The 24,882-nt window shown below is 41.5% G+C and overlaps 1 protein-coding gene across 2 annotated transcripts in view; it reads left to right on the forward strand.

The window, feature by feature from the left end:
• NRPC1 (nuclear RNA polymerase C1) overlaps nucleotides 1–24,882 on the forward strand; it is an 83,995-nt gene that overhangs the window by 41,041 nt on the left and 18,072 nt on the right. For both annotated transcript variants that reach the window (XR_014342563.1, XM_028216027.2), the window contains exons 14-17: nucleotides 3,159–3,252; nucleotides 19,292–19,526; nucleotides 19,613–19,804; nucleotides 22,162–22,260. Coding sequence is in view for 1 of the 2 variants with exons in the window: in XM_028216027.2 (XP_028071828.2) it covers nucleotides 3,159–3,252; nucleotides 19,292–19,526; nucleotides 19,613–19,804; nucleotides 22,162–22,260 (620 nt within the window). In the remaining variant the exon portion in view is untranslated. The remainder of the gene's footprint in view (nucleotides 1–3,158; nucleotides 3,253–19,291; nucleotides 19,527–19,612; nucleotides 19,805–22,161; nucleotides 22,261–24,882) is intronic.

The raw sequence follows: 24,882 nt of genomic DNA on the forward strand, positions 1-24,882 counted from the left end.
ATACAACTCAATACCTAAATCAGTAGACTCCTCAATACCCTAAAATCTATCAAAGAAAGCTTGAGGTGTCGCGACTTCGTCTGGGCTCATCGCGACATCTCCTCTTCCTCTGGGCTCATCGCGACTTCGTCTTTCATTGAGGATTGTGTTGCTTCGTCTTTCGTCTCTTCTCTTCCTCTGGGCTCATTGCGAAGAAAGCTTGAGGTGGGTCTTCTTCTTCTTCGCTGTGCTGCTTCAATTCATTTTTTTTTTTTGCCTGCTGCTGCTTCTTCTTCTTTGCTGTCGTCTCTATGTTTTTTTCCTCCTCCTCCTCCTTCTCCTTCTTCTCCTCTCATTCTTTGCTGGTGCTGTTGTATCTTCGTTTGTTTTTTTTTTTTGCTGCTTCTTCGTCGCTTTTGTTTCTTCTCCTCCTCCTTCCCCTTCTTCTTCGTTGCTCTCTGTTTTTTTTCTTCTTCTTCTTCTTTTTTTTCTGCTACTGTTGGTCTGTTTTGTTTCCTGTCTCTGTTAGGAAAAAAAAAAAATTACAAATAATATGACCTAACCTACCCTTTCTTATGATATTGATGTTTTGAAATGTTAAGACTTATATTAGTATTTGTTGGATATTTATGTTTTTTTGTTGAATGTGGATTATTTTATCTTTGAAAATTGGAATGCTATGTAATATGTACTTTCATGGCTTTGAGAATTATTTTATAATTTGTCTTGATTACTTTTTATTTTTTTTAAAAAAATTGTCTTAGTATTATGAATGATTAGTCTATGTTAATTTATCTATTTTTTACTAAGGCTATGCACCTTGCTTCAATAAAGCCCGCGCTTCGCCTGGCGCCTAGGCCCCAAGAGACCTTCAGCGCCTTGAGCCTTTAAAAACACTGTTTAGGCGTAAAGAAAGTTGTTGGACTCCAAATTACAAAATTTGTCAGGTTTATGGAATTTTTGTAAAATATTTTTGTCAGTATTGTGCTTAGTGTTCGACTTCTGTGAGTAGTGGTACCAAAAAACACTAACACAATAGTGATTTACAGATTGAAACTAATGTTCCGAAACATGATGTTCCAAAAAGTAAATTTAGCGTTCCAAAATGATCCCATAAATTTTCTTTTGTTTTTTTTTATTTATTAAAAGTTCTTAATAGGGAAAAAGTCATATAATGAATTAAAATCTAAATGGAGTGTAGTTTTGGATTGACAGCATGTGAAACAATGCTTCATAATGCTCTAGAATTGTGTTGTTGAACAATTAATTTGGAGAAAAATACACTATAATATATTGGATGTCAAATAGAGTCTTCCCATATTGTACCGCATTTTAGAACATGTGGCTCTAATTAATAGATGACACTGTACGTTTCTTTTTTGGACAGAGCACAGTTCATTACTGATTGACTCTTCATTGTAATTTTCCGATGATATTTGCTGAGCTCCTGATTGATTTTGTTATCTCCTCTGTTTCTGCTGCATCCTGCTGGGGGAGAACCTACGTTTTCTTCTATGTTACATAGGATTTATTTGATATGGACAAGAGAGTGTTTTTTTTTTTTTTTTGTTCCTCTTTTTATTTTTATTTTATATCTTTTACTTAATTATTTATTTCTTATTTGATAGCAGATTATTTTTAAGAGTTAGACCATCTGAATGGATTCTATACAGTAAGATCAATGGTATTATGGGTGGGAGCTTAAGATCCCAATAACAAGTAGATCTTTGGATGTACTCAATGGAATTAATAGTCAAATAAAATATTAACTTCATTTATCAAACAAATAAAAATTAAATATTAACTTCAGAAATACATTTTTTAATAAATAAATAAATTCTGATAAAAACAAACTGCATAAAATCATATTTGGTAAAATGCCACTTTTTTTTTTGTTTTGTTTTGTTTTTGTTTTTGTTTATGTTTAATGAACACCATTAACTAATTGTCTTACATTTACGAAAGCATTTAGTTTCAGGTTCCAAATTGGTGTCCTATAATGTCAATGAGTGATCAGCCTCAAACATGTTTATTTATTCTTTTCTTTGCCAGAATTGTAACTGCATGTAAACAGGTTTTGCTTTATTATTCTAGAATTCTAAGACTTTCTTCACCATTTTAATTGTTTATTTATTTATTTTTTTCCAAGCTGATTAAAACAGCACACAACCAAACTTGATGTAAATTGTAACAGCATGTAAACAGTTTTGCTTTATTATTCTAGAATTCTAAGACTTTCTTCACCATTTTAATTGTTTATTGATTTTTTTTCCCAAGCTGATTAAAACAGTACACAGCCAAACTTGATGTAAATTACGGCTGGGGCGTAGAGTGATCTTGAAATTATTTTCCGAACAGTTTAGCTCCACAAGTTTTAGCTCTGCAAATGATGTATATTTATTTATACATTTATGTAACTTTGTGTAAAGATTATATGTAAGCTTAGACCTTATAAGATATCAATCATTAAACGAAGTAGCAAAATTCATAAGAGATGTTAATGTCTCCAATAGGAGAGACATTTAGAGCATTTTAGGCATTTGGCCTATCCTCATCGTAGAATGGAGCTTCAACATTGGATAAGCAATTTGGTAGGTATTTTGCCTCATCCTCTCTTGGTTAGCTACATTTGGAGAGCCTTCGAGGCTAGGCAAATGAATTTTAGGAATAGTGTTGTTGGAGTACACACTAGGCAAATTGGTTAGGCAAAATAGAAAATGTACTTTGTTGTGGGGTTGTTTGGTTCAACTTATCTGAGCTGCTTATTTTATTATTTTTAGTTTTTTGGAGTCTATGCTAGATTGTTTAGTGCAATTTTTGCTTATAGCTTATTAGGCAAAAATAGGTTAAATAAGTGAGAAAAAGCTGATTATGTGAAAGCTGGGAGAGGGGTGCTTTTGGCTTCTGCCATTTGATGATCAGCTGTTAGCTTACAATAAGTTGCACCAAACAAACATTATGCATGTATGTTTTGAATGGTAAGTGACAGGAGGACCATAATTAAATAGGATTTGAAGTCTGAGTACTTAATTGTTTCAATTAAAAGATGAGGGCCCATTGTAAAATTCGAGTGAAGTTCAAGAGTGAAAAGTGTAATTTACTTAAATTTATGTTACCTTCTTTTCTTGATTATTGACAAGACAAAATTTTGATACTTTTAAATGATGCATTCTTTCCAGGAAATGGCAATAAAGATGGTCTTTACTCTGTACTTTTGAGGGACTACAATGCACATGCTGCTGCTGCTTGCATGAACCGGTTAGCAAAATTGAGGTATCTTCTTAACTTGAGTGCTTTTATTAGTGATCACCTCTTCCCTTCCTGTGACGTTTTTTTTCTTGGTTGGAAAATTGGCTCTTCCTTGCTCTTTTGTATTATTTGCCTACTTAAAGTTGGAAAATTGGACATTCTTATTTATTTTCTTGTAATAATATTATTGTTTAAAGTGATTGTAGAGAAATATTTATCTAGTAGGGGTTAATCCTTAATTCTTGCTATTTGAATTTTAAAGCTTGTTAAAAAATACCAGCATCCTCAAAGTTGCTTTTTAACATGTGCTATGTTGTGATTCTTTGGTATATTAAGGGAGCGTATTTCAGATTTTTGAAAGACAAAATGAACCAATACAATGTAACAATTTAGAATATTTACTCTTGGATCTTGAGCTTGTTCTTTGGGCATTGATTTTTTTTTCTCCTCTTTTGTATATCTAAAATATTCTTGTAGGTGGACCCTAGGAAGCAAGGACACTCTAAAATGGGTGTCGTGTTTGACATGAATCAGACATTGACATGCTGTGGACACGCTTGTCCATGTATCGGAAACACCTCATAGCATGTCAATTTTTTGAATTATTTATTTTTGCTAGACGCTTCACAGACATGGTTGTTTTGTTGTTGGACACGGCTCAGGATGCCTCTTTGAGTTTTTTTTTATAATTTTAGAAAATCGATTTGGGGTCAAAGTAAAATATATGGAAATAAAGAGGAGCGAAAATGGGGAAAAAAAACACAGCCACGTGTACATTGATGCATTTTATGTCTTTGTGCGCTACATTTATAGTCATATACATGGCAAATAAAAATATTTTAAAAAATATTTATATTCATATATATGTCATAATGGCACAAGTAATTAAAATGACTCATCTTTTAACTATAGCATGCTCATACCCCAAGCTATCTAAAAATAATATTTTAACATGGATATCAAAGATTCATGTGTGTACACTTTTAATACCAACAACTTCTAAAACATGCATATTTAGGAGATCAAACCCTAAGTCATACTCGTCTACAACTCAAAATAGGCAAATCACAAACTTGAAAACATGGAAAGTATGCGTGGGAGCCGAATAATAGCAGAATCAGATGAGCCGAGTATACACTTGGAGGCCTAGGAGATAGACATTATTCGGCCCTATCCTGCATGATCCGGAGGCCGAATATAATAAATAGGCCGAATAGTTATTGGATTATGAAGCCGAATAAATAAGAGGATAATGGGTGAAAAGTGGGCCAGGTCTCGAGGCCCAGGAAGCGAGTATAAATAGAGGAACAATAGTCAAAGAAAGGTATGTGAGAAAAAGCAAGCTTAACTTAAAATACAAGCAACCAAGAGAGTATAAACTGACTTATCTGTCGGAGTGCTAATTCTGGCACCCCCGACCGGAGTATTCATTCCTTTTCAGGTGACTAGCTGTGGATCTCGAGCGTCCTATTGGATCCAAAGAGTATTTCCAAACCACTCTCCCACAATTGGCGCCGTCTGTGGGAATACTCAACTACATCCATGGCGGGCGTAACGGAAGATCCTCCGATAGTCGCTGACGAAACCACCCAGAGAGATGACCTCACTCCAACAAACATGCTGGGACCGGAGAACATCAACGCGAGATGCGCCTTGAACTTCGACTCTGTTGCCCAGACCTTACCCACAACTTCAGCACATGAGACAATGCAAGTGATCATGGAATAGGCGAAGCAAAACGAACAGAGGTTGGATAACATGATTGCTAAGAACAAGTGCCTCTGTCAGGATTTGGCCTTGGAAGTGGCAAAGTCTAAACAAGTTACACGCTAAGATCCGGGACGACCTCTGAGAGCGGATGGCCGGAGACCTCGAGTTAGGAGACAAGATAGTGACAGCGACTCTGACTCATTATCCCCATTACCCAAAAAGAAAGGACGACTCGAAACTACCAGTTCTTCTGAAGAGAGTCCACGTGTAAGGCATAAGCGAAGACGAAATGGTTCAGACGAGGAAGACCAACACGATCTCTTTGTGCGACGGATCGCAAGGGCAGTGCTACCTAAGAAGTTCAAAGCCCCGTCGTTCACTTTGTACGACGGGAAATCGGACCCCACTGATCATATACATCATTATAAGCAAGCCATGATGCTGCCTACAGACGATGAGGCTCTTAATATGCAGAATATTTCCAAGCAGTTTGGGACCGTTGGCCGTCGGATGGTATTATAAGCTGGAGCCGGCGTCGATTAAGAGTTTCCATCAATTACAGAAATCCTTCAGGGCAAGATTCATCACCAACGAGGTCCAGCCAAAGCAAGCCGACTCTCTCTGGGCAATGCAGATCCAGCCAGGAGAAACCTTACGAGCATATTCGGTGCGTTATTGGGAATGCTTCAATCTTATCGATGACGCTTGCAACGACTCTATGGCCATCACCGCCTGGGGTTGTATCCCGATAGCGCTCTCCGCAGTTCCTTGACTAGAAGGCCTCCTAAAACGGTCTGGTCGTTGATGAAGAAAGTGAAGGAATACTGCAAAGTGGAAGATGACGCCTTGCGGGTTAAAGCCGGGAACAAGGCCAATCGGACGGCCCCTTCTGAAATTGTTCAGCAGGTAAATTTTGTACCACCTCAGAGCCCCGAACCACGACAACGGGCTAAACGAGAGAAGAGACGAGAGTCACGCCGATCCAAGACCAATGTTTCCACCGAGCTAGTGAACAACTTCAAGTAGATAGCAGGCGCACAAGGCGCGCAGACAAGAAGTATACGGAGTTGTTAGAGCCGATCAACGCGGTTATGGCTAAAGTCTAACACCTTCCGTTCTTCAAATGGCCATTCAAAATGGTGGGACCTCCCGATACGAGAAGACGGGATAGGTGGTGCGAGTATCACAAAGACAACGGCCATGATATCGAGAGTTGTTATGCATTAAAGGATCACCTGGACGAATTGGTACAAGATGGTCGGCTACAACAGTACGTCCGAAAAGGGAATTCAACCAAAGCAATAGCCTTACGGCAGGATTCACCTCCACTTGGCGTGATCCACATGATATACAGCCTGTCAATGGAATCTGCGATGCATACGATTCAGTCGCATCCCGTCCCCCAAAAGCAAATCACACCAGCAAAACGGCCCCATGAAGCTCTGAGTATTACTTTCGACGATTCTGATTTGATCGGCGTACGCTCCCCCACATTGATTCATTGGTCATCGAACTACGCGTAAACCGATTCACCGTTGAGCGCGTTCTCGTTGACTAGGGGAGCACTTGGGAAGTCATGTACTACAAGACCATCAAACTCGGGTTTACCGAGTCGGACCTGATTCCGGCTCCTTATTCGTTATTCGGCTTCAATGCCAATCCAGAATATCCGTTGGGCAAAATCACACTACCAGTTCGAGCGGGCTCGCGAACAGTGGATGTGGAATTTTTGGTTGTCAAGCTGCCTTCGCCGTATAATCTCATCATGGGACGAACTTGGCTGCACACCATACAGGCCGTGCCAAGCACCTACCATCAATTGCTCCGCTTCCCGACTGAGCGAGGCATTGAACAAATCCGTGATTCCTAGAAATTGGCACAGGCATGTTATCTCCTTGCCGCGAAGACACCAAGAGAACTGGAAGTAAACTCTATTGAAGTGCCGGATCGAGAGAGCCTCGACGATGTTGGACGGCTCCCAAGTGAAAAGGCCACGGAAGCCCTGGATCAAGTTGAAATTGTCGAGAATCCTGACAGGTTCTTCATGGTCGGTGCCTCCCTGAATGAAGTCGACAGAAAGCACCTAATTACCTTCTTACTCGGCAACCTTGACATATTTGCATGGTCGCCGTACGAAATGCCGGGGATAGATCCATCAGTCTCTTAGCACCATTTAAATGTTGACCCCAAATGTAGGCCGATTATACAGAAGAGCCGGTGGTCAGCCGCAGAGCACACTGCTACCGTTGTTGAAGAGGTTGACCGGTTGCTTGATGCCGGAGCAATCAGGGAAGTGACCTATCTTACATGGCACTCGAATACTGTGGCTGTGAAGAAGAAACTGGGGCTTGGCGTGTCTGTGTTGACTTCATGGACTTAAACAAAGCTTGCCCTAAGGATTGTTTTCCTCTCCCCAGAATAGACCAACTCGTAGATGCTACGGCACGACATTAGCGTATGATCTTCCTCGATGCCTATAGAGGCTACCATCAAATTGCCATGCATCCCGAGGACCAAGACAAAACTACATTCCTCACCCCAAGAGGAACCTATTGCTACAAGGTTATGCCTTTTGGGCTGAACAATGCAGGGGCAACTTATCAAAGACTAGTCACTGCCATGTTCAAGGAGCAACTCGACCATACTATGGAAGTGTATATTGACGATATGGTGGTCAAGTCCAAAGAAGAGCAAACTCATCTAATTGATCTGGAAGAGACATTCGGCATTTTACGCAAGTACAGAATGAAGCTGAACGCTTCCAAATGTGCGTTTGGGATCGGGTCTGGCAAATTCTTGGGATACATTGTCAACCACTGAGGAATCGAAGCCAACCCGAGGCAGATCACAACAATCCTGGAACTCGGTTCCCCTCGATCGGTCAAGGAGTTTAAAAGTTGATGGGGATGGCCGCCGCACTCAACAGGTTCATCAGTCGTTCCACGGACCGCTGCCGACAATTCTTTCATACTCTACGGCAGGGTAAAGCTTTTGAATAGACACCTGAGTGCGAAGCCGCTTTCAACGGTCTGAAGACTTATCTCCGATCAGTTCCACTATTGACAACACCATTGGCAGGGGACCCGCTCATTTTATATCTGGCCGTTTCCGACAGGGCCGTCAGCGTCGTACTATTAAAGGAAGAGCTTGGGGAGCAACGACCAGTGAATTATGTGAGCAAGGCAATGGTTGACGCCGTAACACGTTACCTTCCGTTGGAAAAACTCATCCTAGCCCTCGTCATGGCAGCAAGAAAACTGATGCATTACTTCCAGGGATATACCATCGGGGTACTAACAGATTACTCCCTCCGGTTAGTACTCCGTAGTGCAGAAGCATCAGGGCGCGTTTTAAAGTGGGCTATCGAACTTGGCCAGTACGATATTCGATTTCTGCCTAGAACCTTAATCAAGGGTCAAGTGCTTGCTGATTTTGTGGTCGAATTCATGGGGGGTGCCGATTTCAAGTCTGACCAAATTCAACCCAAGCCGAACTGGAGAATTTATGTTGGGGACATCTGGCAGTTATATTGTGACGAATCATCCAACTAACGGGGCAATGGAACCGGAGTAGTGATCATGGCTCCCAACGGAGCAACAATTGAGCAGGCCGTCAAACTCGGCTTCAAAGCATCAAACAATGAGGCTGAATACGAAGCCCTGCTAACCGGCTTGTGGAATGCACATCTTCTGGGTGCTCGGCATTTGCTTGTATTTTGCGATTCGAAACTGGTGATCAATCAACTAAAGGGGGAGTACGCGGCCAAAAACGACCGTATGGCAGTTTACATGAAAACGGCAAATTCCCTGTTGGCAAAATTTGACCATCATGAATTGAACCAAATAACCCGTGACCAGAACACACATGCAGATGCTCTGGCTTGCCTAGCCTCCGCAGTCAACTCAGAGATTAAACGGACCATTGAAGTGGGTTTCATCCCAGAGTAGAGCATTGGCCCTTCGGAGGAAGTCTAGATCAATATCATAGAGCCAAGACCGAGTTGGATGGACTCCATTACTGCATTCCTGTCTTCCGAACAGCTCCCATCGGACAAGAAAAAAGCGCACAAGCTGCGAAACAAAGCCCTGCGATACTACTTGGATCCAGAAGGAAAGCTTTACAGAAAATCCCTTTCTCGTCCATACCTAGAACGCGTTCATCCGGATAAAGTCGAGGAACTCCTGACTGAAATACATGAAGGTAGCTGTGGTGCCTATTCTGGCGGGCGCTCTTTGGCTCATCGAGCTGTGACGCAGGGGTATTATTGGCCAACAATGAGAGTTGATGCCGAATGTTACGTGAAAAAATGTGAACAAGCCTGCTGAAGAGTTAAGCTCTATAACCATCCCTTGGCCGTTCGCCCAATGGGGACTCGACGTTGTTGGACCATTGCCTCGCGCCCCGGGTAACAAGCGATTTTTAATTGTCGCGGCAGATTATTTCACAAAATGGGTAGAAGTGGAGGCACTAACGCACATCCGAGATACCGACGTGAAGCGTTTTGTATGGAGAAATTTCATAACACGATTCGGCATTCCAAGAGCACTTATATCAGACGACACCCAGTTTGATTGCGGTGCCTATCGAGAGCTGTGCGGCAAGTATGGTATTTGGCCCTATTTCTCCACCCCGGCTTATCCACAGAGTAATGGCCAAGCTGAAGCCTTCAACAAAGCCATTTTGGATGGCATCAAAAAGAGGCTGGAGAAAGCTAAGGGCAGATGGGTCGAAGAATTGTCGAGTGTATTATGGGCTCATCGCACTACCCCAAGACGGTCCACCGGGGAAACGCCGTTCGCTTTGTGCTTCAGAAAACAGGCAATGATCCCTTTGGAGATCGGCCTCCCGACCTTGAAATCAAAAGCTTTTGATATGGGCCAAAACAACATGAAACGACGTGATGCTGGCCTTAGATTTAATTCTGATTGACGAACGAAGAGACCGTGTCCTTGCATCCATGGCACGATACCAGCAGCAACTTGCTAAGTCGTACAACCAATGCGTTCAGCTACGCTGCTATGTACCAGGCGAACTGGTCCTGAAGAAAGTACTTCCAGCTGCCAGGAAGCCGGCTGATGGAAAATTGGGTCCTAGCTGGGACGGCCCCTACCAGATCGACTCAATCGCGGGGACAGGAGCTTATCGGCTGAAAGACATGTCTGGCAGGAGTCTGCCACGCCCTTGGAATTCCTCGCATTTGCATAAATTCTATCATTAAACCCGACTTGTGGGGCATTATAGTTGTTTTGAACGATTCACCATGTACGAATTTCGCTTTTTGCAATCCAAAGTTACGTATTTTCTCATTGTGAAACTCAGTTCAAAAGTCCTTCGATTTAAGCCTCCCGATTCGGAGCGCCCTTCGTGGATATCACGATTGGCCAAGTAAAAGTCTCCGAATTCGAAGCCCCATCCGTGCAAGCCGCGCCTGGGCCGAATAAGCCTCCGGATTCGGAGCGCTTTTCGTAGATGTCACGATTGGCCAAGTAAAAGTCTCCGAATTCGGAGCCCCATCCGTGCAAGCCGCGCTTGGGCCGAATAAGCCTCCGGATTCGGAGCGCCCTTCGTGGATGTCACGATTGGCCAAGTAAAAGTCTCCGAATTCGGAGCTCCATCCGTGCAAGTCGCGCTTGGGCCGAATAAGCCTCCGAATTCAGAGCGCCCTTCGTGGATGTCACGATTGGCCAAGTAAAAGTCTCCGAATTTTGAGCTCCATCCGTGCAAGCCATGCCTGGGCCGAATAAGCCTCGGGATTCGGAGCGCCTTTCGTGGATGTCACGATTGGCCAAGTAAAAGTCTCCGAATTCGGAGCCCCATCCGTGCAAGGCGCGCCTGGGCCGAATAAGCCCCCGGATTCAGAGCGCCCTTCGTGGATATCACGATTGGCCAAGTAACGGTCTCCGAATTCGGAGGCCCATCCATGCAAGTCGCGCCTGGGCCGAATAAGCCTCCGAATTCGGAGCGCCCTTCGTGGATGTCACGATTGGCCAAGTAACAATCTCTGAATTCGGAGCCCCATCCGTGCAAGTTGTGCCTAGGCCGAATAAGCCTCTGGATTCAGAGTGCCCTTCGTGGATGTCACGATTGGCCAAGTCTCCGAATTCGGAGCCCTATCCGTGCAAGCCGTGCTTGGGTCGAATAAGTCTCCGGATTCGGAGCGCCCTTCGTGGATGTCTCGATTGACCAAGTAAAAGTCTCCGAATTCGGAGCCCTATCCGTGCAAGTCGCGCCTGGGCCGAATGAGACTCCGGATTCGGAGCGCCATATGTTTGGTCCGAAGTCGCGGCACCTTACAGAATTGACGTCTTGGCCTACTAAGTCCTCCGAATTCGGAGCGATTCATACTATCATCGTTAAATCCACTCATGAATTAGTTGACACAACAACAAAACATTCCGAACAATATATGTTCTAATTAGACTAATTTCGAATACATTATATAGGCCTCGAATACATTTCCGCATCCATTGTTGCGTTAAAAAAAAAAAAATACTAATAATAATAATATATTATTAATTAAACAATAATTTAATAAATAAATACAAAATGTATTTATTTGTACATAAGGTTTTATTCGGCACCACCTTCATCGTCACTCCTCTCTATCTTGTATGCCTCAAAGGGAAGATTGCGGCCTTGATATAACGGTGATGCCGACTTAACACCTGCTGCACGGAGGGCATCCGCGGCCTTGAGCGCCTCGATCCACCTGTGCCGAAATCCCCGATTCTTGCATTGGCAGACCTAATCGGCGAGTTTTTCCCTGGTCTTCTCTATCCCGACCTTTCGGCCGTCGTGGAAGCCTTTTTCGTAAGCCCTGGTCTTGGCGGTCTCAATCGCAAACATGCTAGCCGTATCTCGATCGGTGATCGCATGACTTATTAGCCGTTGGGTCACCCTTTCCTCTACGATCGGGTTAGACTTTCCGGCCGACTGTTCCCCAGTAGTCTGGACCTTTCTCAGCTCGCACTCGGCTTTCTCCGCGCGAGCTTCTAGGCTTCGAATACGTTCGTCCCTCTGCTCTATCTCCCGCCGAGCAGCACGAAGGCGCATGCCGATTTCGTAGGCGGTGTATAGCCCCTTCATTGCCCCATGGATGCCCTCTCGAAACACTTCGAAGTCTTGTCGACCAACCATCGACTGTTGAACTTCTGGCGGAAAAATCTGCCGTGCAAATTCGACTGCCACGTTTGGATCTCGGATGATTGAATCCGCCTCCGTCATCAGTTTGTTCCCGACAAAAACTGCAAAGCTCAATGGGCGTGGTGGCCCACTGGCTTCACTGCGCGGACGAGGGGAACTTCCCCGTTGACGCTTCTCCCTTCTAGGTGACCTGCTTCGTCGACGTGGAGAGTGACGCCTCTCATGCTCAGCAGAGGCTCTAACTCCCGTTCGGGGAGGTTCCCCACCTTGATTCATTGCTGAGTCCAGCTCCGCCAGTGTCCTGCCTTCCCCTTTACTGTTGAAGAATAGTCTGCTAGACATTCACTCTTCTCTGGCCACGTTTGACATACAGGGTTGAGTTTTGTTTGGACACAACCCCCTCTCTAATAATTCACGGGCACACCGCACTCCCGAGGCTACCTCATTAATGCACGCACTCCATATGCCGCCGGTATTCGGCTTTCTAGATTTACCTCAAACCGGGGCAATTCCTTAACCTTAATATCTGGGCTCAAGCAAGGGCAGATTCCTTAATCCTAGCGGCCAAAGGTTCGCTACTCGAATCGGCTAAATCCCTTGGCCTTGAGCCAAAAGGATCGTGCCTCAGTTATTCGGCGTTCCGGTTCATATCTGAGGCAAGGGCAGATTCCTTAATCCTAACGGCCAAAGGTTCGCTACTCGAATCGGCTAAATCCCTTGGCCTTAAGCCGAAAGGATAGTGCCTTAGCCATTTCACGAAGCCAAAAGGATTCATACATAATGCAAGGCCTGGCACCGATAGGTTCAAATGCAAGGGCATGTTCTTAAGCCTATTCGATTAAATCCAAAGTCTAAATCATGAATACTCGCCGCTACCTTTTTCCCAATTCTTGAATTATCCATCTTTTTAATGGAACGATTATCTAATGTGCAGCACACCGCAGTAGTGCTCCCCAAAATAGTGAAAAGCAAAAAACATTCATTGATAACAACAATTAAATACAGACAATAATGCAAAGCAAGGGAAAATTTCATTGATAAACTGAATACAGATAAGTTATCACTTTATACATGAAGATCACCCTGAGTAAAAAAATAAATAAATAAATAAATAAATAAATAAAAATAAAAATAAAAATAAAAATAAAAATCATTCAAAATCCTTAACAAAAACAACTAGAATGTCGCCCTAATCAATCCTCGGGGTCAGACTCCAGCGGCTCAACGTCCACTTGCTCGTATGGAATCGGCATAGCCAATGTCACATTTGCAGCAACAAGGGCTTTGTGCCAGCCGTGCTTGAATCCTCGGTTCTCAAATTTGGGGACTTCTTCCACGTAATTTGAAAGGACGGCGCCTTGTCCAGCCTCGTACGCCTTGGAAGCCTCGGAGTCGGCTTTTTCTTTCGCCTTCTTCGATTCTTCCAATTCGATCTCCAGCTTGGCAATCACCTCTTGGGCTAACTTGAGCACTTCATCGCTCGCGTTTGCCCTCTGCTCGGCGGCCAATCTATGCTGTTCAGCATTTCTCGCTCTTTCCATCTCGGCCTCCGCCCTTGCACTTTCCATCGTTGCCCTCGCCGCTTCGAACTCGGCCCTACTTCTCTCGCCCTCAACCTCCGATCTTAAACGACCAATTTGTTTGACGGCGTCGTGCTAGCGACGGCCTATCTCGGCTATCCTTCTGACCGTCTGCAAAACAGAAAATTAAAATCAAAACAATATACGCAGAAACGCAAAAGACAAGATCAAGCTATATACCAGAAGAGCCGTTTGAGCGGCTAATGCTATTGCCAACACATCTGGCTCTGCCCGGAAAGCCGCCTTGTCAGCCGGCATCGAGACCAACGAAGCCAGGCTCAACGCCACGGCTGGGTCTTTCACAGCCGACGCGTCAGAAGAGATCGGCATGTTTTTTATCTTTGGTTGAACGACAAAAGGCACAACCATATCCGACCTCTCTAAGCGCAGCCGTTTTTCGACTGGGTTTTCTTCAGAGGCGGCCTCGACCTTGGCAGGACGCTTCTCCCTCCTCTGATCGGCCTCTGGACTCAACCGTTCGATTGCCCGTTCCGTCTCGGCGGTCCAAGTTTGAGCCGTTTCAACTACGACAATCGGCTCGGAGGATTCAGTTGGGGCAGGTTTAGAACTAATGGTCTCGGCCCTCTGCCGAGCGGCCAACCGTTCGGCGTTCTTTTTTCGTGCAAATTGGAAAAGAGATTCCTTCGCCATATTCTCGAGATAAGAGCCGGGGAGGTCTTCCAAACCAATAAAAATATCTCTGAAGGAAAATTCCCCCCGACCCGAAATGGACGGAGACTTGGACTGGTTAAGGCCGGTTGCCTCAAACGCTGAGTTTAGAGCCTCGTCAACCTCTTCGGCTTCCAAGGCAGACTCTCTCGTTTGTTCGGCAATCACCTTGACCGCTGGCTCTACGTCTCGCTAAGAATCAGAAACTTCAAAACCAATTTGCCTAAGGTTTTTGAAGCGGGGGAAGACAAGAGCCGTAAGATGTCATTCGCCGGATGGGATCGGAATGTTCTCCGCGGCCGAGAACATAGTGTAAGTTGGCTCGTACTTCAGGAGTATATGGGCGGCTCTCCCTTGCTTCTGTATGCTTGGACGGCCAAAAAACTTGAGTGCAGTCTTGATTTCCATGAGGACTGCGTCGTCGGCCGAGATCAGAATTTTCTTCAAATTATTGCCTGCACAAAGAAAGGATTAGACTTGGAGAGAAAGCCGAGTAAAAGAAGATTAAATAAATGCAAGGAGCTATACGGCAACCTGGTTCGCCTCTCCGTCTGGGTATAGGGTCTAGGCGATCTTCGCCTTCGCCGAATTCCTAGTTGCCTTGGACCTGGACCATCACATTATCAACTCGTTTGCCAGAGCTGGCAAGCATGATTATCGAGTGATGGTCAGTGTCCTTGGCCCTGAGAAAATAACGCCCATGCCGACCGGAGGATTTGGCTAAAGCATAGCAGTGCCGAATGGCAGGAATGCCAAGGTTGATCCTAAGGCGCCGGTTCAACTCTACGGCCCCCCATTATGATTCGCAAAAAATTTATGTTGGGTTGGGAAGGAATCAGACCTCAATGGCGGAGGACGATCCTAAGAAATGGGTGTAGAGGAAAACGGACTCCGCCCTCCACAATGGATAAGAGAGGAAAGACAATTGTATTTTCATCATCCCTCTCCATATCAAGAGTGCTGTCCGTCACGAGAGACAAATGGACATCATCGGGGATAGATAAATGGCGTCGGAACCCAAAAATACGATCCTTAGAAAGGAGGTCTTTCAAATGCTTAGCTATTCTAGCAAGGACTAAGGGGTATGCTAAATCGAAAATAAACACGGAAAATAGGATTATAAAAAGAAAAGAAGAAAACTTACAAGAGGCAAAGGAGACAAGGAGAGACGGAAGGAAGTTGCAGAAGATGCAAGATAGAGGAAGAATATCGGCTGGCAGTCCAGGAGGCTTAAGTATTCGAAAAGCATGCATTTGAAGAGACAGGAGTTTCAAATCGTAATAAATGCAAAAAATGCACGAAGGAGGCGGGAACGTATAATGATGACCGAAAGTTGTATGTGTTCTGACATTCACATTGGGATGAGCGAAGCCGCCTAACTTATGTTTTTTTTTATTTTTCAAATTCGAAACCAAACACGCCAATTAACTGCTGTTAATGGGGAGTTTGGGGGGGGGGCAATTGTGGGAGCCGAATAATAGCGGAATCAGATTAGTCGAGTATACACTTGGAGGCCTAGGAGATAGACATTATTCGGCCCTATCCTGCATGATCCGGAGGCCGAATATAATAAATAGGCCGAATAGTTATTAGATTATGGAGCCGAATAAATAAGAGGATAATGGGTGAAAAGTGGGTCAGGCCCGAGGCCCAGGAAGCGAGTATAAATAGAGGAACAACAGTCAAAGAAAGGTATGTGAGAGAAAGCAAGCTTAACTTAAAATACAAGCAACCAAGAGAGTATATACTGACTTATCCGTCGGAGTGTTAATTTTGGCACCCCCGACTGGAGTGTTTATTCCTTTTCAGGTGACTAGCTGTGGATCTCGAGCTTCCTGTTGGATCCAAAGAGTATTTCCAAACGACTCTCCCACAGTATGCATATTATAGCATACTTCAATGACATATATGAAATAACTCCAAATTGTATTCTCTTGAATTATAAATCCAAACCTAGGCATGTTTATAATATATACAACATGAGGTAGAAATCCTACTACAAAGCTTCTAAGAACTAGGAATTGGAGAGGCTAGGTTGATGATGGGCTCCAAGATCACCCAAGCTCCAAGCAAGTGGATTCAATGATGAACCAAAGCCTCCAAGTGCTAAAGGTTTCTAACTCACTCTAGGAATGTCTTAGGTCAATGGCAATGACCTGAACCAACCTTTAAAGCTTCAAGAATGGAGCTGATGAATTAAAAAATCTAAGGGAGGGAGCGCTATGGTAGGTTCGGCTGAGGAGAGAGGAAGAACAGAGTTTTGTGCAACAAAAATGAAGACCACCAAGTCTTAAAAAAACTCTAGTCCAAATGGTCTATCCTAGATCTTGTCCAATGGTCCAAATCAAACATGACAAGGCCAAAACAATCACAACCATCCATTAAAGTCATATTTTACACATATAATCTATTTGTATAATCACAATAAAGTACGGAATTTAGCTTAAGGAATTGCCTCATTAATGCCAAGATCGTAAAGCTTAAGTAATGTAAGACTTGTGTAACAAATGTAGGCAGCCAAAAAGTAGAATGGGTGGGCTCACCAAGCTTTGACCGGTCCAATTGTTATTGAAAGTTTGTTGAACTTAATGCTAAAAATAGCTTTCAGCTTTTTCTTCTTAATTTTGTCCTTGATGATATGCTTCAGAGTTCATTAATTGAATTAATTATTTTTAACCGAAATGAGTCTATAACGAACTTTCTGATAATAGTAAGCAAAGATTGACTCATGAAAGACAGAATTTGAAAATAAAATTGCTTTTGTTGTTGCTACCTATCCCTTCCTCTGCCCGTGCTCCATTTCCAGCCCATTAATTCCCCTTGCTTGGTACCTCTTAGGTTTGAATTCAATTTTTATTGCTCATAGTTACTTGTTTGTTACTTAACATTGGTGGAATTCAGTTTTATGAAGTGGTTTGTTTAGATTCATATCTCTGCAAATTTGGTTGCTGCTTAATACCTTAGTTCTACCCATTTATTTTGAAGGTATATTTGCTGAATTTTTGGTTGCCTGACTCTTATTTCATAAAGTTCTCCAATTATGTGATCATAACTTACATTTTGAAAACCTAGAGCTGCATCACTACCCATATGATATTTAGTGTTATAGTTGAATTTTGACTCGGAATGTTCGTGACCACAGAATCAAAAAGTACACAGATGAAGACTGAATTTTCTGTGACTAAAAGCTCACTAGTTAATCATTTTGTTCAATTAGTTTAAAAGATAACATGTATTAGAATGCTGAGAATTTTTTCTTGAGACTTGAAAGCTTGATGCAGAGCTCTTTCTAAAATAGTTTGCCCTGAATTTCTAATTGTACTTTTTACCTCTATTACAAAATCTTACAATTCGCGATTCGATTAACAATTTTACAAAATTGATACGAATTTATGGGTGAATCTCTAGTAAATCACACGATTCATAATTGATTCACGATTTGATTCACTTTTTACGATTCATGCAATTCTTGAAATTATCATATCTGACATATGTCGATTATTTTTTTTCTCTCTATTTTTTAGTTAAAATGACATAATACAACTTTTAATAGTGTTTAGTACGAAAATAACCAATATACTTACATATATATATATGATTTGTTGTTATTTTGGATATCAAGAAGTTTTTAATAGAATCTAATTAGATTCAGTTAGACCCAACATTTTTTTTACATTTTTTTTCTCAATTGTTTTTTCTTAACAAAATCATAATGTATATTCTAAAGATGTTTAATTTAAGGTTGAAATAACTTGCAATTTGAATTATTTATTGCTATTTTATTAAAATAAATATACTTCAATATTACATGGGTAAAGTCAGTTAAACTAAACCTAATGGCTTTGCAAGTTCTTTATTATTGGGTCATTTATTTGTAAAGGTATGTATGCTTATGAAATATATCAACATCGTTGTTGAAGTTATTGTTGCTTGAAAATTAAGAGTTTGTCTTTGTTTACTTTCTTGATCAAGAATGGTTAATAAGCAATATCTAGGAAAGGCCAAAGGTAAGATGGTGATCTTACATGGGAATCTGTGTTAACTTTTTACCTATTATACCATGTGATCATCATTCAAAATAACACTTTCATTGATTTAAGCCTTTATATTTACAAGATATTTTTAGCATCCAAGTGTGTAGATACATTTTTCTAAGTAATTTAGAAAAAGTGACCGACTCTTTACAATTCACGATTCGAATCGCGATTCGGTACAATGCCATTTCGATTCACTATTTGACAACTATGCTTTTTACAATTTTGTTTTGCCATTTTTTTTGGTTTGTTTGGAGGGGGCCACTTAACTGTTATGTTCTCTTTAAGTTCATTCACTTGTAGAATATATCGGCCTTGCTTGGTTTGTGTTTCCCAAAAATTTTTGGGAAAAATTCTCTACAAATAAGTTTTCAAAAGTAATCAAACCAAACAAATTTTCCCAAAAAAATTTCCCAAAACTTGTTTGGTTTACAAGTTTTCCAAACAAATCTCTCTCATACACATCAAATCAATCACTTTTTCCAAAACTCTCTCTCAAAATAATTTTCCAAAACATCTTTTGAAAAAAACCAAACCAAACAACTTTTCGTACTTTTTATCTCTAAAACTCATCTCGCAAACTCAAACCAAACATACCCATCAAAATTCTTGAATTCTTCAAAAATTATTATATGTGAAAGTGTTTGCCACTTCTCTTTTTTTCCCTTTTTTGTTTCTCTGGTCACTGAAACTGTTTGTATCTTAAAAATGTTTGCTTTTACAATCCTTTCTTGTGTACCTGATTATCAGGGGCTGTATGACCACTACTTGCCAGTGTGAAAAGTATGTCAATTTTTGGTTTGGTCAAGGACTTCTCCTTGATTGAATCTTGATTAGTTGCATTAGATGGTCAATAGGGGTCTTCAAACAAATAACATAATTCTTTCAGATCTGTTTGACTGTTATCATGGTTTTGGTTGCCTCCAGTGCTCGTTGGATTGGGAATCATGGTTTCTCTATTGGGATTGATGATGTCCAACCTGGAGGACGTTTGAATGAAAATAAAAGTTCTAGAATTCTGGAAGGGTATGGGAAATGTGATGAACTTATACAGTCGTATAATAAAGGAATGCTTAAACTTCAACCTGGTTGTGATGCTGCTCAAACACTAGAAGCTCAGATAACCGGTGTTTTAAATAATATTCGAGAAACAACTGCAAAAGTAAGGATCTATTTATTTGTTTTATTGCATTTTGCTATGTGGATCTATGTTTGATAACAACCAACATGATCTGCCTTTCCAATTAGGTTTGTATGGATGAACTACATTGGAGGAACAGCCCTTTGATTATGTCACAGTGTGGTTCCAAAGGATCTCCTATCAATATAAGCCAGATGATTGCATGTGTTGGGCAGCAATCAGTGGGGGGTCGTCGTGCTCCAAATGGATTCATAGATCGAAGCCTTCCTCATTTCCCCAGAAAATCAAAGACCCCTGATGTATGTTCCATTCTACCTTCGTACTTACGTTTTGGTGAATTTTCAATTCCATGCAAAATTCACTCAGTATTCTGCTTTTTTTTTTTTTTTTTTCCCTTCTCTTTAAAAACTTTTTAGAAACCTCTCAATGTTGTACACATGATGATTATGGAACATCTGGAAGAAAATTGATAATGAAGGAGATTTTGATCCCTACCTTTCTGATCCTGACAGTAGCTTCTAATTTAAGTTAGTTTTGTAAGGATTTGTGATATCTTTTTTGAACTGGCGTGGTATGACTAATGATCTGTCTTCACTCTAATGTCACTGAGTTTTGGTCTTGAGTTTTTGTTCCCCATTATGCTTCTTAATTTGCACTTGATATCATGTTTTTGGGCACCCCATTTATTTCAATTTGTATGTTAGTGGCTCTTTCCATATGCTAGAGTAGATTACAAGTAAGGGTGGGTGTGGGATCTTGATATGCATTGTTGTTGACCATTTCCTAATACCTTAAACTTTGTCAATGGTTATATCATTATTTTTTGGGGGAAAATAGTTTTACAATGACGATGCATAGATCGGATTGGAAGTTGATCATATACATGAGAAAATATATGACAAAATAAGAAAGAAGAAAATACAATGTAGAGTGTAAAAATATACACTGGGTGATTAATTCCCCATTTGATTTAGTACAAAATGAGTCATATGTCAGGTGTCAATAATTTTTCTATTAGGTTGTCCATATCAGTTGTAGTCTAGGAAGCTTGGACACGGGCACGTGACACGACACGGACACGCTGATACGCTAATTTTCAAAAAATGCAGAACATGACACGTGGGTGACATGTATGAATATATAATTTTATATATTTATTATATGTTATATATATAAATATATCATTTAAAGATAATAAATAATGTAATATGATACTAATTCCTATAAATTTATATGGAATTTGTTTTATTATTGTATCTTAAGTTATTTTGTTCAAACTTATAATTAGTTTTACTTGTGTCTAATTGTTTGTTTAAGTGATAGATATGTGTGTCCTCCAAGTGTCCAGATAGTGTCCGGGTCTTTAAAAAAATAGGATACGTTTTGAAGAGTGTCGGATACGTGTCGGAGAAGTGTCCAAAGAGTATCGGTGTCTGACACAGACACGACATGGATACCTCACCTTCTTAGAAGTGTCCGTGCTTCTTAGGTTATAGTTTTTATTGGACTTAGTCTATAAATAGGTGATGTAACCTCAAATGTACTTAGTTTTAATTGAAGAATATAGATATTGATAGAGCAAAGTGCTCTGGTTTCTCTGTCTGACTGACCCTAGCGGTCGCCCCTAGGTTGGGGATGTGCTCTCTCTCTCTCTCTCATCTTTGATTGTCGTACCATTTTTTAGTCTATGCAATATTTAGAGCTACATACCAGCTTAAATGCTATGTTTTTCTCCTCGTGAATAAAGTGGAATGGTCCCAAGGACGTTAGATTGCTCTGTCCTAATATATTTCAATTTTCCTTCTATGATTTTGTTCCCTGAACTATGATGCTCTACCTCTGTTAGATTGACTGAAGTGCACATAAATCTGCATTACCTTAGGAAAAGGCACAGAAAATTTGAAGGGATCTTTCCTTACTATATTTTTGTATTCTTTCTATCCAATAGCTTGCTTTGACAGAATACCTTTTGAACTTCAAATGGACCAGAGAACTGCATTGTCAACTCTAGAGCTTCAAATTACCCAAAGAAATGGGATTTTTTGAACTTTAAATTGACCAGAGAAGTTGCAATTGTCAACTTTAGAGCTTCAAATTAGCCAAAGAATCAGGATTTTGAAATATCCATGTGGGATTTTATTTTTTGTTGTCTGGATTTAATTGGGTTAGGTTGGGACTTACAGTGATCTGACCCAAATTGGACAATATTTGAGTTGTTATTGTTATTGTTGCTGTTTCTTTGGTAGGTTATTATTGCTATTGTTTATTGTCATCGTCGTCGTTGTTTTTATGAATATGGGTGAATGACATGTTCAGTCAAGTACAGTGACCTTCCTCTAATTAATTGTTATTGAAGTGGCTCTTGTCTTTGCTCACAAGCCAGCCTCCCCCATTGGTCCATCCTATGAATCAAAGGTAGAGAAGTATCTCTATATCTGGTGATCCAAGAGGTATCCTAAAAATATTTCTGTTTCTAGTGTATTGTCTGTATACTCCATCAGAACATTATCTGGATGCTGAATATATTATTCAGTCAATTGCAAGTTGGATTAAATTAGTTATAAAGGTGCATATGTTTCCAGTTCAATAAAGATGCTTTTAGTGTATGGCTTTCATGAATTTACGAAGTACTTTTTTTTGGTAATTTGTGATGCAGGCTAAAGGATTTGTTGCTAACTCTTTTTACAGTGGTTTAACGGCTACTGAATTTTTCTTCCATACGATGGGAGGGCGAGAAGGTCTTGTGGATACAGCGGTATGGATGACTGTTTTCACTTTGTTTAATTGTCTATTTCAATTGGAAGTGTGTGATCCAGCTGTGAGGATACACTTAATTTCCAATTTTTTTTCACCCAGTTATTTTATTGTATGCTCATCAGAAGATTTCATTTTTGGGTAGTTTCCAAGGAGTCTCAACTACCCAAATTGGTGCAAATGATGTTAGTGCAGGAGCCTTTTCTCCCCCTTCCAAATTGGTGCAATGTCTTCATTAGACCATTAGTAGAACGTTAGAAAATTAACTCAGATTTTTCATTTAATTGATTTACAATTAATTTCCCTGTTTCCATTTAATTTGAATTCTCCCTTCTTTTTTGGAATTAAGTAAATTACTTTATTAAATGCATTAAAATGGTGCTCAACCTTTATGCACTTTAGAGTGTCCAAAAGCAAGTTAGTGTAGCCATCTACAAAAGATAACTCTCATATTAAGGAAGAGTGTTAAAATTCAATGTATAAAATTGATTGTATTATTGATTGATGTATGTTATATTTTACAAATGGTGAGGGGCTCCTTATATAGGAGATGTAGTGGAGTAGGTGGTAGTAGGTGGTAGTGGTAGGTGGTAGTAGGTGGTGGTAGGTGTAGTAGGTGGAGTAGGTGATGGTAGGTTTTAACAGCCCCCCGCAAACTCAAGGGGGATAGGAACTAACCAACTTGAGTTTGGAGAGAGTAACAAAACAAGAAAATAATCTGAAAAATAAAAAATGGATAGGAGACACTGTATGGTCGTGTCAGACCGTTGTAGAAGACTGTATGGTTATGACAGACCGATGTAGAAGACACTGGCTCGTGTCGGACCGATGTAGAAGACAGTTTATGGGGTCATGTCGGACCGTTGTAGCAGACAATGTTGTGACAGTTTACGGAGTCTTGCTGGACCCTTGTAGAAACTAACCGGAATCAATGTCGGGACAGTTTACAGAGTCTTGTCGGACCCATGAAGGAGCTAACCGGAATCAATGTCGGGACAGTTTACAGAATCTTGTCGGACTCCTAAAAAGTCGCACCCTCAAAAGGTGTGCCCAATCTGTCAAAAGGCGTGCCATCAAAAGGCGTGCCCAATCTATAAAAAGGCGTGCCATCAAAAGGCGTGCCATCAAAAGGAGCGCCCATGTTGTCGTCGAGCGCCGAGCGACGCATGATGCGCGTGTCTGCCTTGGCTATTTAACCAAGGTTGAGGCGGAGGCTGTGCAAACCAGTCTGAAACCGCCGAACATTTGCATTCTGAAATACTCTGTAAACACTCTGTAACCAATCCTTCTCTGAAAGTACCAGTCGGAAATCGCTGCTTCGCTGAAACACTCAGCAACCCAAAAACATAGCCTCTTCTTCCCATCCAGCTACCCAGAACATGGCCTCCTCTTCCCGTGGTCTGCTCACGCTCTTTCCAGACCTGAACGAGTCCACAAGAGAAATAACTGGTGCGGTGGCCAGTGAACCTCAACCAAACACCTCTGGTTTTGCTCCGTTGAACTTTCCGATGCGGTCTGTGGAGCAAAAAATGGCGGTGCAAACTGATATTGAGGCCAACCAGTATACTTTGAAGTCATGTGTGGAGACCATGACGGCGGTCACAAACTTGTCGCACCGGCTTCAGAGTAGGACAAATGAGGTGCAGCAGTTAAACGCCCAACTGGCTCTGCTCCAACGCATGTATAAGGATGCGCGAGCAGGGATAAGTGTGCTAAAGGCGGAAAATAAGGAGCTGAAGCGGAAGGCCACCGTGATGTTCCGATTTGGAGGTCCGCCATATGCTGCAGTGGAGGAGTAGGGAGTAGTGATCGTGCCCAGTGGAGTGGGAAACACGGAGGCAGCACCGTCAAGGACTGCCCAGGACGGAGGCAAAAAGAAGAGACCGGCGGCAGAGTAGTGGAAGTGAAGTCGGTGGGTGGCCGTCTGCAGAAAAGAAAACAAATGTTTTGGTGTTTGTTTTGTTGTGGTGTTTTGTTTTGTTTTGTTTTTTTTTTTTTGTTTTCTTGTGTGTTGGGTTTGTTTTGTGGAAAGAAAATAAAAGAAAATGTTGAAAAATCAGAAGTGGTTGGAATGTACATACATATAGATATATATAGAACATAAAATATAATGGATGAGAGGGATGGAACTCGGAGTAATAAGAATAATAATAATAAAAAAAAGGATTGCATGGAGTGGGCGGTGGGACAAAAATATTGGGTAGAAAAAAAAAAGGAGGTGGTGGAAAAGTGAGGCCATTCAAGTTATTAAAGTATAGAATAAATGAAGAAATTAAGAAAGTGGTATTATGTGGCGGAATAATAATATATATGAAAAAGGAAAATGATGGGAGCATGGGCGGAGGGACATGCCCATGTGTTTGCAAACTGCCAAAAAGAAGAGAGAGAAAAAGGTAATGCAGTCTGCCTTTTCTTGTTGCTGGAGCCGACATGATTATTTCGACTATTACTCCAAACAACCCGAGGGCACTACCAAAGATTGCAAGCACAAGAATCTTCACAAAAAAGTGATGAGTTCTGGGCATCAGATAATGCACAGCTGCTGCCAATAATTCCTACACACAGCCCGCAGACGAGGTTTGCGAAACCCACAATAATCCCTTCAAACTGCCAAAAGGAAAAT

Source organism: Camellia sinensis, chromosome 10 (genome assembly GCF_055761805.1).
Source record: "Camellia sinensis isolate YWXY chromosome 10, ASM5576180v1, whole genome shotgun sequence".
In the NCBI taxonomy this organism is placed as follows: domain Eukaryota; kingdom Viridiplantae; phylum Streptophyta; class Magnoliopsida; order Ericales; family Theaceae; genus Camellia; species Camellia sinensis.